General features: G+C 36.8%; 1 protein-coding gene across 1 annotated transcript; it reads right to left on the bottom strand.

Annotated features, from left to right (window-relative positions):
* Positions 1–726: 726 nt before the first annotated feature.
* On the bottom strand, positions 727–23,163 carry LOC121727648 (alpha-tocopherol transfer protein-like). Its single transcript, XM_042115595.1, has 5 exons — positions 22,804–23,163; positions 4,528–4,687; positions 3,204–3,381; positions 1,709–1,900; positions 727–1,439 (listed from the first exon to the last, which is right to left on the bottom strand). The coding sequence occupies exons 1-5, from the start codon at positions 22,949–22,951 to the stop codon at positions 1,197–1,199; spliced, it is 921 nt and encodes a 306-aa protein (XP_041971529.1). The 5' UTR covers positions 22,952–23,163; the 3' UTR covers positions 727–1,196.
* Between the last annotated feature and the right edge of the window lie 157 nt (positions 23,164–23,320).

Raw genomic sequence — 23,320 nt, 5'->3', positions numbered from 1 at the left:
ACAGAAACAATTTGGCAGTAGGGTACTTTTGATGTTTATTGTTTAATCAACGATTAATTTACGAGGCATTGATAAAATAGGGACTCAGCTTCAACAACAGCAACTAATATTAGCTATTAGACTCTGGTCTGAAACACACGTGACACGACCTCAAATGCAGCAAAGTTCAGAATGACCACGTGTGATAGCCTCATCAATCATCATCCATAGCAGTCACTGTCTATTACGCCCAAGCGTGTACGACGAGACGATTCTGTTTTAATCTAACATTTAAAATACAGCAAGGCCTGATAGACGTACGAACTTAGGCCCGTATAAATAGTCAGTACTTAAGATGCGTCATGCGACCCGGTCTCAAGACGCGGTTTGGCTCTGTGATTGGTCCAAATTTTGACAGCCAACCAATCACAGATCCTGAACCGAGTCTTGAGACCGAGATGCATCTTGAGTACTGACTATTTATACGGGCCTTAAAGCACGTGGGTTTTAAGTTCGCGAACTTACTCGGTTCGACGTCGGTGACACACGAGAATCGCTCACACTGAATTACTATGTCCCCAGGCTCACGGCTCGCGGCTCTCTGCTGGCACACAGGCGAGTAAGATCGTCTAGCCAAGAAGGTGACAGACGTGCGAGTAAGTACGCGGACTTATGGTTCGATGACCTTAATCGTCTGTGTGTCAGCAAAGAGCCGCGAGCCGTGAGCTTGGGGGCATGGTAATCCAGTGTGAGCGATTCTCGTGTGTCACCGACGCGAGCCGAGTAAGTTCACGAACTTAAAACCCACGTACGTTACGTTCGTACGTCTATCAGGCACTTAAGTCCGCGTACTTACTTCTAGTCCGAATTCTATCAAATAGCAAAATAGGTACTAGTCTCGAACGTCATAAAACGGATTTTTGATGATCAATTTAAACGCGTTTAATGTTTGTTTAACATTTTAAAAGTGGTAAGAGAAAGTTGTACCTATGCTGTTAAAATATAGTTCGTAGTTTTATTATAAGTAATAAGGTTGCATCGAAAACATAATATCGAAACTGTATTACTGCAATATTATTGAGCAGAATCGACTTACAGCACATAATTAATTTCTTATTCCTATCATTAAGTCTTATGGCTCTATGTCATCAAAGCATTCTTCTCTAACTGGCCATAGTATTATATATTTATTCTATTTACTCCTGATTCCTGAACACTTAATCGATGTCTAACTTTCTAAAGGATCCGACGACTCCGTAGATGTCGGTGTTGCATTTCGTTTCCGGAATGTCCTGGCACATATCGGTCAGTTTGCTGACGTTGTCTCGTCGCGTTTCGGCGAACGACCTCCACTGTTTGGCGAGAGTGTCGATGCTTTGCTCATCACCACCCCATTCGGCCGGGAGAATCCTCGCCGGGTAGTAGTCCAGGAGATCTTCTGTCTTTGTGTGAACCAGGTACTGGAATAGAAAACCCTTGTTAATTGCTGTTGTTTTTGCTTTAACGTATCGGCTATTCTCCTACGACCTACTCACAAGTATGATTGAGGAAGAATAAACGTAGATCGTATTTTAGTAAAATGCTGTCCATCGCGAATTACGGCCTAGATTCAGCAATGGCATTTGTTTATTCCCCCGGGAAAATTTAAGCTGCTCTCTGCTATTGCTGCTGCTCATTCCATAGAGTCAGAGGCAACCGTCTGTATATCTTGTGTCATGTGCTGACCTACCCTTTGTCTGATCTTCTCGTTGACCCAGCTCTTCATGAGGTTGAGGGACGCGGCGAAGACGCCGGGCGCGCCGATGACGTGTATGCGGCGCAGGCGCTGCGGGTACGCGGAGTGCGCCAGGTGGATGCCCCGCCGGATCACCGTCATGGCCGCCGCCATGCGTGCTGCGAAACCCACATGGAGGTGTGATACCTGGAATTATTGGAATTATCTGCGAAAGAATCATTTGCAATCTAGGGGTGTAACAACTCACAGGGGACGCACCCCTTATGTCCATTATTTCGACATACTAGCATATTATTCAAGAACCCCTAAATTTTCTTTCTGGGTGCGGTGGCAATGCCAGAACCGCCAAGGTATTTGTTGCGTTAAGGACCCCAAGGTCGGCCTGTGGTCATCGCAGGTCAGTGCCTCAACCGCTAGCTGTTTATTTGATTTGGTAATCTGTGCTCTAAGTTTGTGGCGGTTTTATCTTTCCGGTTATATTGGGTGAGGTTATGATCTCGTCTATAGATTCGTATTGCACGTATTGAAATGTAACATATCCTTCACGTAAGACTCGCGTGTCTGCAAAAGTTCCTAATGTCTGTATTTCCTTTCTCTACACATTGTTTTCTAAGTTATTTAATTATGTAACCTTGTCCTATTGCGCGGGGCTACGAAGACCGATAGTTTTTCCCTAGCGTTTCGTATGATACAATCAGCTGAAATCCATTGTCAGTGCCTAAAGGACGATGACGAAGTCATCGCTAGTCACGCTATATGAGAAGTTAAAAACAAGAACAGAAATAGTACGAAACCCTCAAGTTTCCAAGAAAAATCCTAAAAAAAAAACTTATTTCTTCAATAATTATTATTAAAGGTGCGCACTGTGCACTACTCGTAAAGGCTTTGTTATGGTGGAAAATTTTTAATGAATTAGAAAGATCTAGAGCCGCTTGTATCATAAGTAGAGCTGCCAAAAAAACTTGTTTACATACTGGTCGTTCCCCGAGGCACCACAATAAAAACGATAATAATATTATGATACGCATGTACGGAAGTTTTTAACCACTTCTAATTACGATCATGATATATAATACGGCAATTAAATTTTCAGTCGTTTACGCATGTTTTGGCGATTGTGTATAGCAATTGATGTGTGAATATTTTTTGTGCAACCCCAGCTGCGGCAAAAAACACCGTTGGCTAACGGACAAACAATATGGATTTGCCCACGACCTTTGCTGCGTCACTCTCAAATCTCAATATTGCCCTTCTTATAAAATGGATCAATTATACGCATTATAAGCACTATAAGCTCCCTCAAGGATAATTCCCTTGGTTTTTTTTCCGAAACCGAATTCGAATTTCGTGCCTAAACCTAAGCTATTATAGAAAGTTCTACGTCTAATCCTGACCGATTTTGACGAGTTTGGAATAAATTCGGATCGGACAAAGTGCGAAATCGCTTTAACTCTACAATGTTGGTAAGGAAATGAATGTAGGTGCCTACCTCCCAAATGAAGACATCCCCAGCGATAAGGGTGTCCTCACACATGCGCACGTCGGCCATGTACAAAATGACTCTGATGACGGCGCTGACGTCCACGTTGTCGGGGTAGTTGGGCTTCACCCTGAATATCGTCACCCTGTAGCCCTCGTCCGACAGCTTGGGTAGGGGCACAATCTCTCTGTGAATGAAAAATATTCGTCAATAATAATAATAATAAATATTGTTAAGACGAAAGTTTCCAAGTAGGTACTTATACTTATGTTCAATGATATATCTGTTTGAGCATCAAGAATCAGTCTTTACTCAGTTGAAAGTAGAGAATTAAAATAAATGTAGAGATCAATAATGTCTCAGCGGAAAACTGAGAAAACTTAAGAAAACCTTCACCTAATTTTCGAGGAAGTATTTTCCGATTAACTGATGATCGTTATTATTTGTAATAGCAATATTATGTAAGGCAGTTGTTTATTTCAATTGACACGTTTTAATTAACTAACGCGAACGTTATTAGAGCTGCTTGTACATACGTCAGTCGCAGTAGCCGCAGCAGTTCTTTATTATTATTATTACTGCAATCAGCATTTCAAACAAATCGCCTTTACAAAAAACAAACAAACATTTATTTTCAAATTTTTAAATCAAAAATAATGTTACTTATTAGATATACTAGTTGATGTCCGCAACGGATAAGTTTGTCGCGCGGAAACTGTAAGTGAAATGAAATTTAAGAAAATTATTTTTCCTAAATAGGTAAGGAACTAACATTCTAAGAACGCCTTCATGAGGCCTACCACCAGTTAGGATTGTAAATAGGCCGTCTAGACCGCGGCTTACGCCCTTCCAGCAGCGTCCTAGGAGGGTGGCAGATTTCGTAAAATATGGGGCGGCGGAAATAAAGTGTCTAAATGCGAGTTGGACTTGCACACGGGGGGTTCCGTACCATTAATCATTATAGAGCAAAAACAGTAAAAAATTGTGTTTTTGTATGGAAGCCGCTCTTTATTATTTATTTTATTTAAATTTTATTAAGTATTATTTATTAAAGCATAAATACATCTGAGTATTTCGTGTACATTCCAAGTGCCTACCTATTGTCATCATTGATACCGAGCAAAAAATGATTGAAAAATCACGTTTGTTGTATGGGAGCCCCCCTTAAATATTTAATTTTTTTCAACTCTCTACCTATTACCGTTCTTGAGTTACAGCCTGGAGACAGACGGACAGACGTCGAAGTCTCAGTAATAGGGCCCCGTTTTACCCTTTGGGTACGGAACCCTAAAATACAAATCCGCTGCAAGTTAGTACCACTCGGAGAACTTACAGGAACTTGGAGACGTCGACGTGCGGTGGTGTGATAAGAGATCGTATACCGAAGAGTTCGGGGTACCGCGTGCGTGAGTAGCAGTACAGCTCCAACTTGTTGCGTGCGCGCTCGAAGTCGAACCGGCAACCGTGCAGGAACCGCTCCAGGAACTTGCGGTCTGTGGAGAAACATCACGAGAACATCATGACTTCAGCAGACATATAAATAACTTAAGAGCCCCTTATACAGGGTGTAACAAAAATAAATTATAATACTTTAGGGTGTGTACGTGTTCCTTGTAGAGAGTTCACTGTGAAAGTAGCAGCGCGAAAGACCAAAAATTGTTTTCACTTTTGTATGGGGAAACTCGTGACGCTCGGACCCTTGCCCATACAAAAGTTAAAAATTTGTTTCATCTTTCAGAGCTGCTACTTTCACAGTGAACTCTCTATAAGGAACACGTACACACCCTAAAGTATTATCATTTATTTTTGTTACACACTGCATAAGGGGCTCTTAAGTTATTTATATGTCTGCTGAAGTTTTCTTTATCGCTTCTCTATAGAATCGTCTATGGTTATTGGTTACAGAAAAGATCCGAGAGAATAGAAACGGTGACAGATTTTGGGGGCTAACTGTCTTCTTTATTCTTTCCACTTTGTCTATTCAGCGGTAGTTTGAAAGCCTTTTCTGTTATGCCATGGTCAGCTGGCAAAGAGGTGAAGAGGCTCAAAGGAAGGAAAGATTTGAGTCCCCCTTGCCAAGCCTTTTTCAATCTAGTAGGTTGAATAAATTTACTCTTTCTTAAAATAATTTCCTTAATATAATATTATGGCCGTAAAGGTTCAGACTTCAGAGCACAATAGCATTTCTTGACAAGAGTTGATTTGCTCGTATCCCGTTTTGTTCCATTGTGAATTGTCCCATAAATATTGTGTTAACTACATATACCTACAGCTAAGTTTATACGACAGCTGGTAGATTCACCTTACTTTTGAAATAATGCATGTTTAAGTTACTAACGTACTACAGTCTACAATGCATCATACCAATGGGCAATGTATGTAAGAAATATTTCTATTCTAACAGGATTTTTTAAAATGTGGAAACGCTTTATGCGTGCCCGGGTTGGGGATGTGCCTGAAGTACTCCGGGGATGTGTGGGAGTTGGGACTGGCCAAGAAGTTACCCACTAAAACTAACTGCGATTTATATGATAACAATTTATTCTATACTACTCTATATCAGGCTTGCAAACAAAAGTTCTAAATTCTAATGTAACAGCAATTGCTGTTTGTCCTTCATGTTTTAGAGATTACTAGTCGATACTCTATGTATACAGTAACATCTTCATTGCAAAACTTTTACGAAAACCAATGTCTTCTGAATACATAAGCAGTGGACCAGTTTGTACATTGACACACGATTGCGTTACCAGTTACACGCCTGAATTAAAACGTCCCATTATGTTATTTTACTCAGAGTCGGATTCAGAAAGCGGGGGATCCATGTATCACATATATGCTACATGGGTGCTTATATAAGCACAGTATTACAATATTTGTGACATGAGTTTACGTTGTAGCGCGGGACCCATATTTCAGAGGTAGAGCCAGCCTAGGACATTCCTGATGTCTTTCTAACAGAATCCAATGTTTAAACTTCTTTACAACGTTTGAAAAAATAATTTGACAGTGAGATAGTTGCAGGCACCCCAAGTCACAACAGAATTGGAATATACAACTGCAATCGACATAATACATAGAGCCTTAATCCCCAACGAGCTACACGTGCTAGTAAGTAGGTTAATCCGACTCTGACTTTACTTCTATATCGTAATTTGTAATCTATTAAATAATATTATGTTGTTTGTACAGAAAAAGTTAATAATAATAAACCGGTCTGCCTTGTGTATCGTTCAGGATATAACAATGTTTATATATTATTATTGTAAGTATGTTGCATAATAATATGTTAGCACTTACTTAAAGGCTTAAGTATAATTAAGTTTTTACGTTGTATTTTGTAGAAAAATGTTAAATTATTCATAAATAAAATTTTAATTGTTATCGCTGTTCAATTTCATTTACATTTAGGTAATATTTTCTGTTGGATTAAAATGCAGATGGATTATCTTAATATGACTTTTTGCGTTCGATTTAAATAAACCACGTTAATTGAATTGAAATTTATCGTTCGATCGAATTATTAAGGGCACGGAACTGCACGGAAGAAAGTTTGTACCCTTCTCGATTAAAAAAAATGTACTATGTACTTTTAAATCCCTAAATGAAAGTTCTGAACAAAGAGAATGTAATTATATACTACGAAAGGTTCTGAATAAATCGTGCCTTAAATGTTTAAATATAAATTAGTAGTGAGTATTATATTTATAAGGACGCCTAGTGTCGACCAATCTCTAAAAGAAAATTCTGAACAAAGAGAATGTAATTATATACTACGTAAGGTTCTGAATAAATCGTGCTTTATATATTAATTATCTAACAGTTTACAGTACAAAATATTTTAGTAACATATCTAGTTGGTATATTATTGATTAGATAGGTCTAAATTCTACTTAATTATTTATTTATTTTGTGAGTTATTTTGTGTTAATAAGCATACTAGATTTTGCCCGCGGCTTCGCGGGCAACCCCTTAGAGGGGTGGGGGGGGGGAAAAAATTTATACACCAGATGTTAAGTTGGAAGAATTCAAATATATCTACGAAAACCGAATTCAAATAGCATCAGTAGTTTTCGTGTGATGCTGAAACAAACATACAGACATACAGACAGACAGACAGACAAAAACTAACCACATTTTTGGCTTCTATAGCGATGTAGTGACACCCCCCGCTTATTTTTTTTATTATCATTAATGTACAGAATTTTCATTTCTATAGTAGATACAGTTTTATAATATTATGTATAGAATCTGGATAATTAAATATTATAATATGCGTTATGCATGCTTATTTAAAACAATCTATAGGTACCTACTTAGGGAAAAAGTTACGTACCTACTTATACAAACTGCTACCTTAAAATCTGCAAATAATAACAAGAAGAACAAAAAGTTTATAATTGAAACCCAAAAAAGTATATAGCAGCAAACATTCCCATATGAAGTCAAACCGTAGTAAGTAATAATAATTTTTAGCACGCTTAGAATAAGACGTGCTAAATATAATATTTTAAAAAAATCTGTTTTTGGTGTGTGAAAATTAGTCGAAAATTCTATTTGCTATGGGTTGGATCATAATAGTACCATTTATGACAATACTTTGTTACGAGGCGGACTTTCAAGAGCAAATAGTAGGTAAGTACTTATAAATACTTTACTGAGAAGCGAAGTAAAGACATAATATTATGTACACATTGAAATTTGAAGCATAGTTGAGTAAGCTACTACGACTAGGTATATAGTAGTTTGCAACATGTAGTATGTACGGACTACGGTCTATATACAGGGTGTAACAAAAATAAGTGATAATACTTTAGGGTGTGTATGTGTTCCTTATAGAGAGTTCACTGTGAAAGTAGCAGCGCTGATAGACCAATTTTTTTTTCTCTTTTGTATGGGCAAGCGCCCGAACGTCACGAGTTTCCCCATACAAAAGTGAAAAAAAAATTTGGTCTTTCAGCGATGCTATTCTATAAGGAACACGTACACACCCTAAAGTATTATCACTTATTTTTGTTACACCTTGTACTATTGACTTGTTACAATGTAATAGCTAGGCATTCTTCGGTCTTCTAGTCTTAACATAACTACTTAAACCGCAAACAATATATTGTGCATACCTACATTATGGTGCAAAGGCATATTTTATTACTTTGGGCAAAATTTAGTCATCTTTATATATACTTATATAAAATTTTCGTGTCACAATGTTCGTTCCCGTACTCCTCCGAAACGGCTTGACCGATTCTCATGAAATTTTGTGAGCATATTGAGTAGGTCTGAGAATCGGCCAACATCTATTTTTCATACCCCTAAGTAATAACTAATAAGGGTTGTTCACATTATTGAAAATTATTTATACTTATGTTATAGCAAAACAACATTTGCCGGGTCAGCTAGTTAACCGACTTCCAAAAAGGAGGAGGTAATACGTTCGGCTGTATGTATTTTTTTTTATGTATGTTCAACGATTACTCAGCCGTTTGTGGTCCGATTTACAAAATTCTTTTTGTGTTGTTTGACTCGAATTTGGTACCATGTTCATAAAAGTGATGACCTGATGATGGGATCCATGAGTAATCGAGGGAACTCCTCAAAATTTATATGGAAACATATAGTGATTTCAGTTTTTTCTGAAGTGTTTCAGGCATATACTACCAAAAAGTAAGATTTTGCACCAGAATGTACCCTGGTTCCGAAGGTACTCAACAGAACTTTTAAATCCTTATAGATACAAGTTCGAGGATTTTGGCTTTATTTAAACTACTCCAAGCAAAAGCCAATGAATTCTACATTATTTCTGCTGAACATAGGCAAAATTTTATTTTGGAAAAAATTGGTTTTCGTGAGATATTTGGGTTTTTCGGACGCCAGGTGTAAAATCAACCAGAAAAGTTACTTATTTTGCGTACGCTGCCGAAACTATAAAAGATAGAACCATAAATTGTCTAAGTAATTGTAGATCTTATTAATATCTACAAAAAAGTCCGCGACACACTATATTTATCTATGTCGAGTACTAATCTAAGCACAATCACGGAATATTAGTGGTACCAAGCACAATAACCATTTTTTTATTCAAAAATCTTGAATTTCTTTTTGGACTACATTTAAACGCGTTTATTTTACTTATGGTATTAATCCTTATGAAAATAAATTATTTCATCACTAATTACAGTTTATGTAGATAACATTTGGTCTTTGAATGATTAAAATTGGACGTTTAGTTTTGAAATTATGGCGCAATTAAAAAATAACGATAGCTGTGGGCTTCACCAAGCGGGGGTGCGCGTGCGGGAGGAAGACAATCTGTGCAGTGTGCACTATATTATGCATCCCTTCGGATAATGACTGCGTCCGCGTCGTCAATGTCAGTGTCGGAGTCTGTGAATTGACCTGGGAATCATTTTGCTGGCCGAGTCTTACTTGGGTAGGCTTTTTGCAGCCGTAACCGACATCCACGCGGGCGGAGCCGCGGACGACCGCTAGTAATAATATGAACAACTCTAAGACAACAAGCTATAAGTAATATAGCCTTGTGGTTTCATAGGTAACTAAAAAGGGTAAAATTATTATTTTTTAAGAAAAAATTTAAACCGACTTCTTTTGAAGTCGGTACCAGCTTACCTTAGCGTAAGTTCTATGTCAAGGATCTCAGAACTTTTCCGGGCTGGTAGCGACTTCAAAAGTACGAAGATTGAGTACAGAAATAGTTGAGGCTTAGGTGAAGTCTGAAGACGGCACTATAATAAGGAATAAGAATTATTTGATTCTTATTAGAATATGTTTAAGAATATTACTTTTGTTTTTACCTTGGAAGTCGGTTTTAATTTTTTGTTTAAAAATAATAATTTTACTATATTATTCGCACATTATATATTCGCAATTCGCATATTACATTCGGGTGCGGGTAAATTGTACGTAAATTAAGTACTTATATAAAAATGTACCTAATAGATTTGACTAGAAAGTAAAAGGTTTAAAGGAACTATATAGTGTGTAGAACTTGCAAGGGAAGCAACCTTGCTATAGGAAAGACATAGTAGCATGCATGATACTATACCTAGGTTATATTCTATAGTATGTAGTTATTATCATATTCATAACTATAATAATATAATAATATCTATGGACGCTTCACACCACGTCAGTCTGGCCCCATGCTAAGTACCTGAAGGACTTGTGTTACAGGTACCAGACAACGGATATATATTTAATACTTTTTATACTATACATATATTTAAGATTTTTATTATATGATACACATATTTAATACACATCCATGACCCAGGAACTTTGAAAATCTTTTTGTTCCGTCGGCGGGATTCGAACCCTCGATATAACTATAAAATAAGTACAATAATTAAATTTCGTTAGTCTAAGCTTTAATGAGTTGTTGTAAGTTTAGCTTAGTTAAGCAATTACGGTTTTTCCAGACTCATTCAAAACAAGTAGATACTTATACCTACCTACTTGTAGTTGTAGGCTGTAAGTACCTATTAATTTAAAGAAAATATCCATTTGTTTGCATTTATAGAGGCTTTAAAACGAGTGTACTAATTGTGATGAAATTGGGCACAAATATCTATGTCTTAAAGTTTAAATACTGGGAAGATCCTAATCCTATGACCTATGGTAGGAGTGAGGTAGGACCTATGTCATAATTGCTTAGTCGCACCTTATAACGTTACATACTTGTCTGATACAGTGTTATGTAATAATTACATATCGTTTATTTATAATTACTCGATGTTACTACTCATTTCCTGCCTGATACAATACAAAAGGCTCTAGCCATCCGCACAGAATCCCGTCTAGAATTTTGATAGGTTCTCTCATTTCGAGTAAATAATACATTAATAAATAAGCGTGTACGAACGATAATATGAACAAGAACTAGGTAGACGTACAGATGATAATTTTAGTATGGACTAGCTGCTGCCCGCGACTTCGTCCGCATCAACATAGTATAATAACAAAGATGGATAGTCCGCTAACAAATATGAATAAAGTAAAAATATAACCTCCTCCTTTTCGGAAGTCGGTTAAAAAGTAGCCTAAGTTATTCCTTACTACATCAGCTATGTGCTTAAAAAGTCCCGTCAAAATCGCTCCAGCCATTTCAGAGATTAGCCGGAACAAACAGACAGAGCAGACAGACATACAGACAAAAATTGTAAAAAATGTTGTTTTGGTGTCTGTACCCTATATATATTCATACTAGCTGTTGCCCGCGACTTCGTCCGCGTGGACTTCAGTTTATAGCGCGCGATGTGAACAAAATTGGTGTCAAAAGCTTTTATAAAAAAACCCTGGTACCCCTTAAATCAATACAGCTGTGCAGTGTGCAAACAATAAGTACTTCATTTTTGTATGTTAAACTTTATATATTATGCCAAATTTTAAAGCTTATTTAGCCCCCCAATTACACAACTTTACCCATAAACTATTTATCATTGATAGGTTTAGCCCCAATTTCACCAACGTCTGTTAGTGTTAACAGCTTGTTAAAATATCCTGTCTTCTCTTTCATTCATATGAAAAACAAAACAGCTAACGTGATACTAATTCGAGCATTAACTTTAACAGTCGTTGGTGAAATTTGGTCTTAAGGTTACGTCACTGCCTGCACAGATAAAGTACTGAGTTATTTAATACCGTAGAATAGATATAACAATCGAAAAAAATCGAGATTTAAATGTAGGATGATACCACCTCTTATAGAAAGACTTTTGAGCAAGCGTCAGCGCGATGTAGAAGACGCACGGCGCCATCTATTATGAATTTTTTGAACAAATTTACGACCCTTACAACCCTTTTTTCCAGTAAAAAAGTAGCCTATGTCCTTTCTCAGGCTTTAGACTATCAGTATACAAAATTTCATTACAATCGGTTCGGTAGTTTTGGCGTTTGGCGTGAAAGCGAGACTGACAGACAGACAGAGATACTTTCGCATTCATAATATTAGTACAGATTATGTGCACACTGCACAGCTGTTTTTGGGTATTTTGATTAATTAAGGGCCGCGCTACACCGGAATGGCAGCGGCGAGGCAAGCACTTTCAGCGCTGCCATTCCGGTGTAGCGCGGCTCTAAGAGGGGTACCACTTACCAGGGTTTTAAAAAGTTTTTAAATTTGACACAAATTTTGTTGACACCGCGCGCTATAAACTAAAGTCCACACGGACGAAGTCGCGGGCAACAGCTAGTTATGAATAAAAACAATAATATATAATAAAGTAGGTACCGTATGATTAGTTCTGTTATAATAATGAAGTAAAAAATAAAGCGCCATCTGTTTTCATATATTAGAATTAAAATGTTGATTGCATTGATATATTTTTTGGGTGGAATATAGGCCAACACAACACACTCGAACTCCTTAGAAATGCAGTAGGAGTTCTATAAGATAAGATAGATTGATTATTATTATAGCAAGTGATAATATTATTAAACATAATATTCTAACGTATTAAAAACTATAAACAAAAACATAATAACTAATAAGTATGATTAGTTTTATGTTCCAACGAAGTAAAAAAAAAGCGCCATCTGTTGAATCGTATTAGAACTAAAATGTTCATTGCATCGCGTCGATATATTTCTGGATTTTTTATAATATTATACATAAAATATATTTAAGATTTTTGAAATATTATTTTAATACACATCCAAGACCCAGGAACATTGAAAACTTTTTGTTCCGCCTGCGGGACTCGAACCCAGGACCCCCGGGATGAGCGCTGGCCACGCGCAATGCGAATTCATTTTCATCGATATTTTCATGGAAATAAGATATTTTCCCACATCAAAATGTAGAATATGTCCTTTCTCAGACTCTAGAATAACTGTGTACAAAATTTCATTGCAATCGGTTCAGTAGTTTTGGCGTGAAAGCGAGACAGACAGACAGACAGAGATACTTTCGCATTTATAATATTAGTTTTTGGCGTGAAAGTGAGACAGACAGACAGACAGACAGACAGAGATACTTTCGCATTTATAATATTAGTATGGATTAGTATAGAAGTATAGATACATAAAATATATTTAAGTAAAAAATAAAACGCCATCTGTTGAATCGTATTAGAACTAAAATAAAATAAAACGCCATCTGTTGAATCGTATTAGAACTAAATTGCATCGATATATTTCTGGATTTTTTATAATATTATACATAAAATATATTTAAGATTTTTTAAATATTATTTTAATACACATCCAAGACCCAGGAACATTGAAAACTTGTTCCGCCTGCGGGACTCGAACCCAGGACCCCCGGGATGAGCGCTGGCCTGCGCAATGCGAATAAATTTTCATCGATATTTTCATGGAAATAAGATATTTTCCCACATCAAAATGTAGCCTATGTCCTTTCTCAGACTCTAGAATAACTGTGTACAAAATTTCATTGCAATCGGTTCAGTAGTTTTGGCGTGAAAGCGAGACAGACAGACAGACAGACAGACAGACAGACAGACAGACAGAGATACTTTCGCATTTATAATATTAGTATAGATTATGCATTTAGTTAAAAACAGTTCTTTCAATATTACAAACAGACACTCCAATTTTATTTATGTATGTATGTATGTATGTATGTATGTATGTATGTATGTATGTATGTATGTATGTATAGATGTATAGATGTATAGATTAATATATTTCTTAATAATGCTAATATTAAACGAAATCTGTGAAGATCGCCTTTAAACGGATATTTTTGTAGTTGTTTTACTGTGGAGAATCTTGGTTGATTGATTATATTATAAACCTTGCTGAGGTCAACGCTGTGTAGGGCTCTTTACAGGTCATGTACAGTTAAACACGATATACAATACTATAATACTATATATTATACAACGTAGGCTTTACTCCTATAGCAATAAAGGCGAAATGTGGAGAGCTAGCAACTTTGTTTATGCAAATCTTTCCGCATAGTTGCGTATGAGTTTATGGCATGATCAGTCATTACCAGCCAGTCTAGATTTATAATTAATCTATAAACCCTATATCATCAAGCCTCTTTTACCAAGGACGAGAAGTACCTGGTGGTCTGTATAGTCTATTCCAGTACCCTGACCCAGGGCCCCCGTAAGGGCTACTGGCGCCTGTGTGCAAAAAAAGATTTTGGCGCCCCTTTAGACGAATTTTTTGAGTCCTTGGTTTTGGCGCCCCTAGAGGATGGCGCCCGTGTGCATTGCACACATTTCACATATGGTAGCAGGGGCCCTGCCCAGTCCCCAGTACCTAGTGGTGAGCCGTGGGTTTTGGACTAACCGACACGATATTATAGTTACCTAGATCTATCTTTACAACCGATTTTTAGCCCCCGACAAAAAAGAGGGATGTTATAAGTTTGACGTGTCTGTCTGTCGGTCTGTCTGTCTGTCTGTCTGTCTGTCTGTCTGTCTGTCTGTCTGTCTGTCTGTCTGTCTGTGGCATCGTAGCATCCAAACGGGTGGACCGATTTTGATCTACTTTTTTTTGTTTCAAAGCTGACTTCATTGAGAGTGTTCTTAGCTATAGTTCATCATCATCAGCCTGCTCCGTGCTGAAAAATCGCGGTTCATCTGGTTCGTCAAGGGCCGATTAGCAACTTGCAGTCGTTTGGTGGGCTTTATTGCATTCTAGTTCGTGATATTTATAAATATTTACACATTAATGGAAAGTTGATCTGGTGCTGCAGCATCACCTGGTAATCAATAGGATACCCAACTCCTCACCAACTTAGAGAAACGGTTTCGTGTTTGGGCTCATTTGAATTGCGACAACTATTAAGACGTAGATAACCAATCAATTTTTGCATGCTGGTGCTGCAGCATCACCTGGATTCTATAGGAGCCAAGCTCCAAATGAACCCAAAGTGGAGGTTTCATTGATAGGAATTATTCTGCACTATAACCAACACAAGTTTAAAAAGCATGAAATAAAATTAAATTAAGAAATTTTAAAAAAACCCCGCCAAACAACTTTAAAAAGTAATGAAATAATTTATATTTTACTGACTTTAAGTTTAAATAATTCTAAGTGTAAAGTGATATTTTAGTCCATAATTGTTGTCAAGGTGTGTCGGCTACATTAGCGGTCGTTTGATTTCACATAAGATTATAGTTTAAGGGTCAGTTCACAGCGAACCGAATCGAGACAATCAGTGACATGGCGATACAAAATGCAAAATACACTGTTGGCGGTCCCCCGACACACCGTGACAACAATAGGGATGATGACAAGGTCAAAGATTAGCGAATTTTGTTAATAAAATAAAGAAATCACGGTAAAAAATAAGTGTTCCCAAAATTTCAGCTTGATAGCATTTGTATTTTTTTTTGTTATGCGCCTTCAATGTTGGATATTCAAGTCAAATTTTTTTTCAATTAAATTTCTTAATATTTGTATACAATTCGATAACTTATCCAATTAAAAGCAACTTTTGTTATGAAACCACTTTCATAGTCGCAATATTTAATATACCTGTCGAACAAAGTTGTCTCCCGATGCCTACAAACTACGAAAGACTGACGTCATACTTTCGTAGTACTTTGTATGGAGCGTTTCGGGCAGGTCATTTTTATGAGATATTTGAATTGTCATATCTTGGTGAATTTTTAAGCTATCAGAGTCATTCTTTCAACGATGTTTCTATTAAGTGTCTTTCAATTACCGATAAGAAAAAAAAATAGTCATCATGCCTATTATGGACTAAAATATCAATTTACACTTAGAATTATTTAAACTTATATACAGTTTCTTTAACACGATATCCAATACATTGTGTTTGAGAAAGTTTTTGAAGCTACTTGTGTTAACTCGTGACTCTAGCAAAGCCGTAGACAAAAGTAGAACATATTATATATAATAATTATGTATTATGTATTATTAAAGTCTATGTGTCGTGTGAAATGTATGTAGTTTATGTTATATCTCTAATCATTTTGTGAAAAAATAGTTATGCTGGTTTCTTCCTATAGGCTTTTAAGATTTTTTTAAATTATTTTAAGTATTAACTAAGTAAGTATTTAATTTTATACAAATTAATCTTTCACTGCTGTACCTAAGAATGGTTGTCTGGAACTTGGAAGAAACCGATCAAAGCGGTTATGAGCGGTTTCTATATTATATTTCGTTTTTTTTTGTAGTGTATTTGATGTAAGTATAGAAATAAATAATTTAATTATTATTAGATATATTAGAGCGTGAAATGTAAAAATAGGTCTAGTAACATTGACTTATATAATATAAGTATAACATTACTAGCGTACCTATGTAGCGTAAAACATATAAGTAGATAAATCAATGCCTAGTGAAGAATTACCTACTTTGGAATTTTTCCTCTGTTTTTTTCGTACGTTTTAATAAATGAAATGTTAATTTAGAAGTAATCATTTAAGGCGGTCATTAATCTCAATCAAAAACGATAACCTTGCACACAACCAAAGACCAAGCGTATAAGCATCGCAATAAGATTCATTTTAGCTTAGCATAAAACTATAGGTTCTCGGGCGAATCTTCTCTATTTTTTTTAAATATCTTTGGAAATAAATATTAAGAAACAAAATTGTTCGGTTAAAGATTTTTTAATATAGATTTATTAACAATTTATTCAAATAAAATGTACAATTATCCTAGTTAATACTTATATTTCGATGAAAAAGAGTTTTTTTCGGAGGTAAGTTTGTAAATTAATTACAGCCAAAGTAACGTTTTATTACATTATTTACGTTTTATTAAAATGTTTATGGTTTAAGGTATTTTGAATATTGTGCTTTATATCTCATATTTTTTAACACTTCGTTATTATATTGGAACTAGGTAAACGTCAAACAAAAGAGTCACGGAATAACAAATTGGGCTTTATCTTCGCCTTAAGTCGTAGTATGTAGTAAGTAAGTAGTAACCGTTCAGTCAGTCAGTTCTAGCAAATTGAATAGAATGATGTAATTACGCGCCAGACACATCACACAAGACGGCCAGAGTCCAGACGTATCAAAATAACCAGTTCGGATATAAATTATTGTTTTTTTTTTAGATTATTTTAATTAATTTGCAGAATACCTACCTAACCGACCGAATGCACATCCTCAAATTCAAAGGAAATTTGAATCAATTGTCTACGGACCCTGCGCGTCTTTTCGCGATCAGCGGGAGTAGGTATAGGACAATTTCGGAGATTAAAAATTATTGTCCTATATTATTTTCCATAATTCCATATGAATTTCAAATTTAATCAAAATCAGTTCAGTGGTCTATGAGCCCCCGCAGACTGCACAGACTTTTAGTCGGCCGATAGTTTCAGTACATTATTATCAACCGATACAAATTATTGTTTAGTGTGCGCACCTTCATCTTATATAGGGTAGGTTGTCTCACATTGAATCGGGTAAATTTCAAAGTCTCGTAGAATGCTTGTTTCTAAATCAATTCCCCAAATTTTTTTAAATATAGTTTGAAAATTTATTTAACTTCAATAAGGCCAACAATTTTATTTAAAATTCTGTTTGGTTTTAGCAATAAAAAATAAATTATAAAAAATTAGATTTGGTTAAATGTGTCCTTCGGGAGGTACACATTTAACCGGGGTATTTTCCACATTGAACCGCCTTATAAATCATTTACATTTAGACTAATTTGTATTTAAATTGCTTTGTAATGTAATAAAAAGCTAAATATCGACAGTATTATATTTATTATTTTACCATAAAACTAAAGTTTACAACGTCACTGTTCATTTGTACTTGAGCAACATGATTTTTATCACAAAATAATTAATAAAAGCTCTAAATCTTATAACCTAGACCTACTTTAAGCATAACAAAACATTTTTCTTAAACTTTGGTTCAATTATTAGACCATTTTTTCTCGCTGCCAACTATAAGGGATAGTTATGTTATTTACCATCGCCATTTGGTACGCTACTTTACGACAGTCTTTTGGGGTCAGTCCATAAAATTTTAAAGTGCATTCTAAAATGTACTGTTTAGATGTTCTTATTTGTTAATAGTTCTAAGATGTTTATCTTCTTGTTCGCTGGTAAAAATGAGATGATTGTCATAATTCGGTAGCAATCTCTTCCTAGCAAGGTCCTCTACGTTGACGTGCAAGTATTTTTCTACGTAACGTCGTAAAGTTGGGAACGCAATGTCATAAGTTTTCTAATACTTTCGCCTGATCTATGCAATTATTGGCAGCTGAATGTCCACCTCTTTTTCTTACTAACACCTTATTTCGCGCCATACTGTAACAAAATAAATAATTATGGTATTAGTACACATTTAACCTGTGGGGTGGTGCACATTGAGCCATGGTTCAATGTGTACCACCTACAAGTGGCTCATTGTGGGACAGACCACATTTTGGCAACTAATCTCAAAATTTTAGCCAGAAAATAATCTCGCACAGTAACGAATTAAGGTGCATTTTCAAGCTGGATAACTACAGTATACAGTATTAATATAAAGAGACCAATATCATTGATTGTAAAAAAATGAAAAAAGAAAGAAATTTGTAAAAAATACTTACTTTTCGAGTTCATTTTCGTAAAAATGCTCCTCACACAACCTCTTCGCGCGCTGGCGCCACGCAAACTAGTGGGCAGACAGAGATAGTAAATACCTCTCTTTCAGCCATTTTTGCAGAAATTGGCAACGTCGCATTTTGGAAATAAAATGGTGGTTAAATGTAGCTGCCTGGTTCAATGTGAGACATCCGACCCTAAGTATAAAATTCTCGTGTCAGAATGTTCGTTCCCGTACTCCTCCGAAACGGCTTGACCGATTCTCATGAAATTTTGTGAGCATATTGAGTAGGTCAGAGAATCGGCCACCATCTATTTTTCATACCCCTAAGTAATAAGGGTTGTTCATCCTTAAATATATATTTTTTTAATTTTGGACGAAATTTTTTGTTTTTATTTTTTTATAATGTGGCATTAAAAATGCATACAACCCTAAATTTTTATCACCAACCCCTATAATTATTAATACTCGAGACTGACGGCGACCATTGTTTGTACGACGGGATAGCCGCGATGGTCGTTGCCATATTATGGTGACATGATACTTATTTAGTCACTTCAATAAAATAATATGGGCGAAATACTTTATAAAGCAAAACAACGTTTGCCGGCACAGCTAGTATATATACATCTTCGTTATACCACAGAATATATATATTGATAAACTGATAAAGTTTTCGATCAAACTATCGGCCGGCTAGAAGTCAGCAGTCTGCGGGGGCTCTAAAGTGTGATACGTCATACGCACCAGACTGACAAACAAACCGGCAAAACCGGCTGACAAACAGACATTAAATAAGTATATTATTGATAATAATATTATTGTATCGATTCAAAAGCCAATATTTGTGTTTCGAATACATAATGTAGGTATATTTGCCGTTACTTTAATATATTATGTATACAGTATACCTAATACATAAAAATATAATTTTTTTCATAGAAATTTGATGTTTGAATAGTTATTTCAATATTAAGTTTTCAAACAAGAGTTGATACGTTAAAAAAATCTACATAGGTACTTACATGATTTTTTACAACTGACCAAACTGAGTTAGAGTGTCATTGAATTCGAAGATTTTATCGCTTTCTTAGTAGGTAATTAGTAATTATTTACTGTTTTCTTGATCAAAACTAATCTAAGTGACTTAAGATTTTATAATTTCATAAAGGAGATAGGTACAGGTACTATCTATAGATTCCCAAATAAGAGTATAAGTACCTAGTACCTACTATGTGCATTTGTTGAAACCTCCCTCAATAATGATTAGGTACCTATTATAAAAACTGATGCATTCATAACTCAATACGTAATTTTTGTGGGTGAGTACACGAACGCTAATAACAGCGTCTATTATAACTTGTTCAAGTTAATAGAAATGTTTTGACAAATATACTAATTAACACTACATGAGTAGGGATTGCAATCCGGCGTCATTTTCAATCCGGACCGGATCCCTTCTCATCCCTACCCTCCCCTATTACCCTATTCCCTCTTAAAAGGCCGGCAACGCACTTGCAGCTCTCTGCGAGTGTCCATGGGCGACGGAAGTTGCTTTCCATCAGGTGACCCGTTTGCTCGTTTGCCCCCTTATTTCATAAAAAAAAAGACCTCTAATAGAGCTACTTAGTTGGCGAATCATAGAACCAACTATTTTGTATGCATCGGCAGCGTGGGCACCCACCGTGAAAAAGATGAGGGTCCAAAAAAGGCTCAACTCCGTTCAACTGGGTTTTGCCCTGGAGATCTGCAAAGCAAATCGGGCCGTCTCCCTGAACTCTACTCTGCTGTTGGCTGGGATACTCCCTATTGCTCTCAGAATACTCGAAGCATCGAGGCTTTAAGAGATCAAGAAGGCAGTGTCATACCCGACATTGAGGAACAGGGAGGTGGAACGAATGGCTTCTGCGATTGAGGACCCACATCCGGCAGAGCTGAGGTCCGGGATGGTAGATGAGGACTTGTATGCTGACGTGGATAACAGCAACATCCATAGGATCTATACGGATGGCAGCAAAATTGAGGGTCTGGTCGGAGCCGCACTCTCTGTATTGAAGGGTGAGGCCGAAGGCCGTTAAGCTTGCTTTGTAACCATATTGCACCGTCTACCAAGCCGAACTTCTAGCGCTAGAAAGAGCAGTAAGTATAGCCTGCAACAGTGGAATGGTGAAGGTCGGTATCCTTAGCGATTCCAAATCGGCTGTCACCCTTAGTTCCCCTTATCCCCTAGCAGTGCAAACAAGGGCGGCCCTACGAAAAGCTGCATCGCAAAGGCGGGAGGTTTCCCTGTTTTGAATTAAGGCGCACGCAGGGTTGACGAATTAGCCAAGGAGGCCGCGCTGGGACTGGAAAGAAAGCCTGACTACGATCTGTGTCCTGTTTCATTCGTTAAACGTATCTTAAGAGTGGATACAATTGAGGAATGGGACAGAAGCTTTTTCACCAGGGGTAACGCATTTAAAGTAAGTTATTCATGCAACAACCATATCAGTTTGCCACCAATTTCTAACACCGGATCTGGTCGCCGGATCCGGTATATTGGGACTGGATCCGGTACCCGTAAAATGGTGCCGGATCCGGCGAATTACCGGACCCGGTTTTCCGGATTGCAATCCCTAAACATGAGTTGATAAAATTGACTATTAAATATTTTTTAAAAGTATCATATCAAGGTAAATTGTTTCAGCACTTAATGTGACAATTACGTATAATCAATATTTCCGCAACTTTGGTCCATAAATTCCGTTTTTAATAATCGATATAATTTCGTGGCCATGGGGATCAGTAACCTCATAATTATTTTTTAGGGTTCCCAAAGGGTAAAACCGAGACCCTGTTACTGAGACTTCGATGTCTGTCTGTCTGTTTCCAGGCTGTGTCTCGACAACCGCTATAGCTAGACTTATGAAAATTTTACAGATTGTGTATTTCTGTTGCCGCTATAACAACAAATAAGTACCTACTAAAAACGAAATAAAATACTTAAATATTTAAGGGGGCTCCCATACAACAAACGTGATTTTTGGCCTTTTTGCTCTATATCAATAATGGAAACAGTTGGGCACTTTAATTTTTCACAAAGTCCTTTATTTTATATGTGTACTTTAATATGTAATTATAATTATATTAAAATAACATAAGAATTTGAGGAGAACTACAAAAACACACAATTTTTGGCCTATTTTTGCTCAACGGTACGAAACCCTTCCTGCGCGAGTCCGATTCGCACTTGGCCGATTTTATTACCCTTTGGGTACGGAACCCTAAAAACACGACCGCTTATATACCGTTCATGATCTTAGGCGGGCGCCAGACATGTGATCAAATACGCAAATTCGCCAAGTGTGGCACTGACATTTGCCTATTTGTGCAAAGTTATTGCTAGCATTTTCCTATTTGTGCAAAGTTTGCTCAAACTTTGAAGCCCATGTCTGGCGCCGGCTTTATACTATGATGAATATGAATATAATGTCGATCAGACGATCACGTCAGCTTTAAAAAATTAAAATAAAATCATTCCTTTTGCAGTAACTATGCAAAAAATATTGTCGTTTTATAAATATCAATATTTAATACACAAAAGATACGCAACAACATAACATTTTAGTAGTCGAAGACAATTAAATCTCTATAACTACTTTTCGTTCTTAACAGCTTGGTGATAAAGTTCCAAAGTGATAAACGCGATCGGTCTTCGGCCGTACATACAACAATGTAATACGTAGAGCACAGTGATGGGTCAGCAGTTTACTCCGATATATTTTATGTGTCACGCAAATTTGCAACAGTGCAACTCGCAGTACGCTAACGTGGTATAATAGCAACTTATTTACATTCAGGAAATACCCTAATATACCTACCCGATAGATTAAAGATCTTTGCATATATTATACTAGAATTCAATTTCAATTAGAATTCACATTCGCAACCTGAAACTTTGGGATGGGGTTCAAAACATTGTGGGACCCCAGAATAGTGAAAGGTGTGCCTTTACCCATCTAAATCTGTCAAAATAAAAGATACACATAGTATACCTTAGGGGGGGTACCTTGTCTTAAGTACATGGTATTCATGGTAATGGCAATTGAACATACCTAGTGCTTCTGGTTGCGGTAGGTAGGGGTTCGCCGCGCACATGCTGCGGAGGTCGCGAATCCCTCGCTCCAGGTCGTCGCTTCCCTCCCCCAGCTCCTGCCTGATGACCTCAGCCTGCTTCGCGGAAGGGCCTTCGAAGTACGCCATGTTAGAATATAATCTTGAATAGGTACGATCGTCACTCGAGCATGAACGAAACTGCAGCGCGCCGCGGTACAAACACTTTTATAAAGCGCGCCGACGAGGCTGTGACGCGATGTTTTGCCGTGGTTTACGCGAATTCGCTAATACGTTAGCGAATTTGTTTGTTTTTAATAGCTGATTAGGAATTAGGAAAATCCCAAGCGCCGTATCGGGGTAAGTCGGCACTCGGCAGTCCTTTTATAGGCCTATCATGGGGTTCGTCTGAATCGATAATGACTAAACTAAGCTCGAAATAACCTTTATAACCTACTCGAAATAACCTCTATAACCTTTTATAACGTGGGAGAGCCATGCTTCGGCACGAACGGGCCG

This window comes from Aricia agestis, chromosome 6, assembly GCF_905147365.1.
Source record: "Aricia agestis chromosome 6, ilAriAges1.1, whole genome shotgun sequence".
In the NCBI taxonomy this organism is placed as follows: domain Eukaryota; kingdom Metazoa; phylum Arthropoda; class Insecta; order Lepidoptera; family Lycaenidae; genus Aricia; species Aricia agestis.
This window is presented reverse-complemented; position numbering and strand designations above follow the sequence as displayed.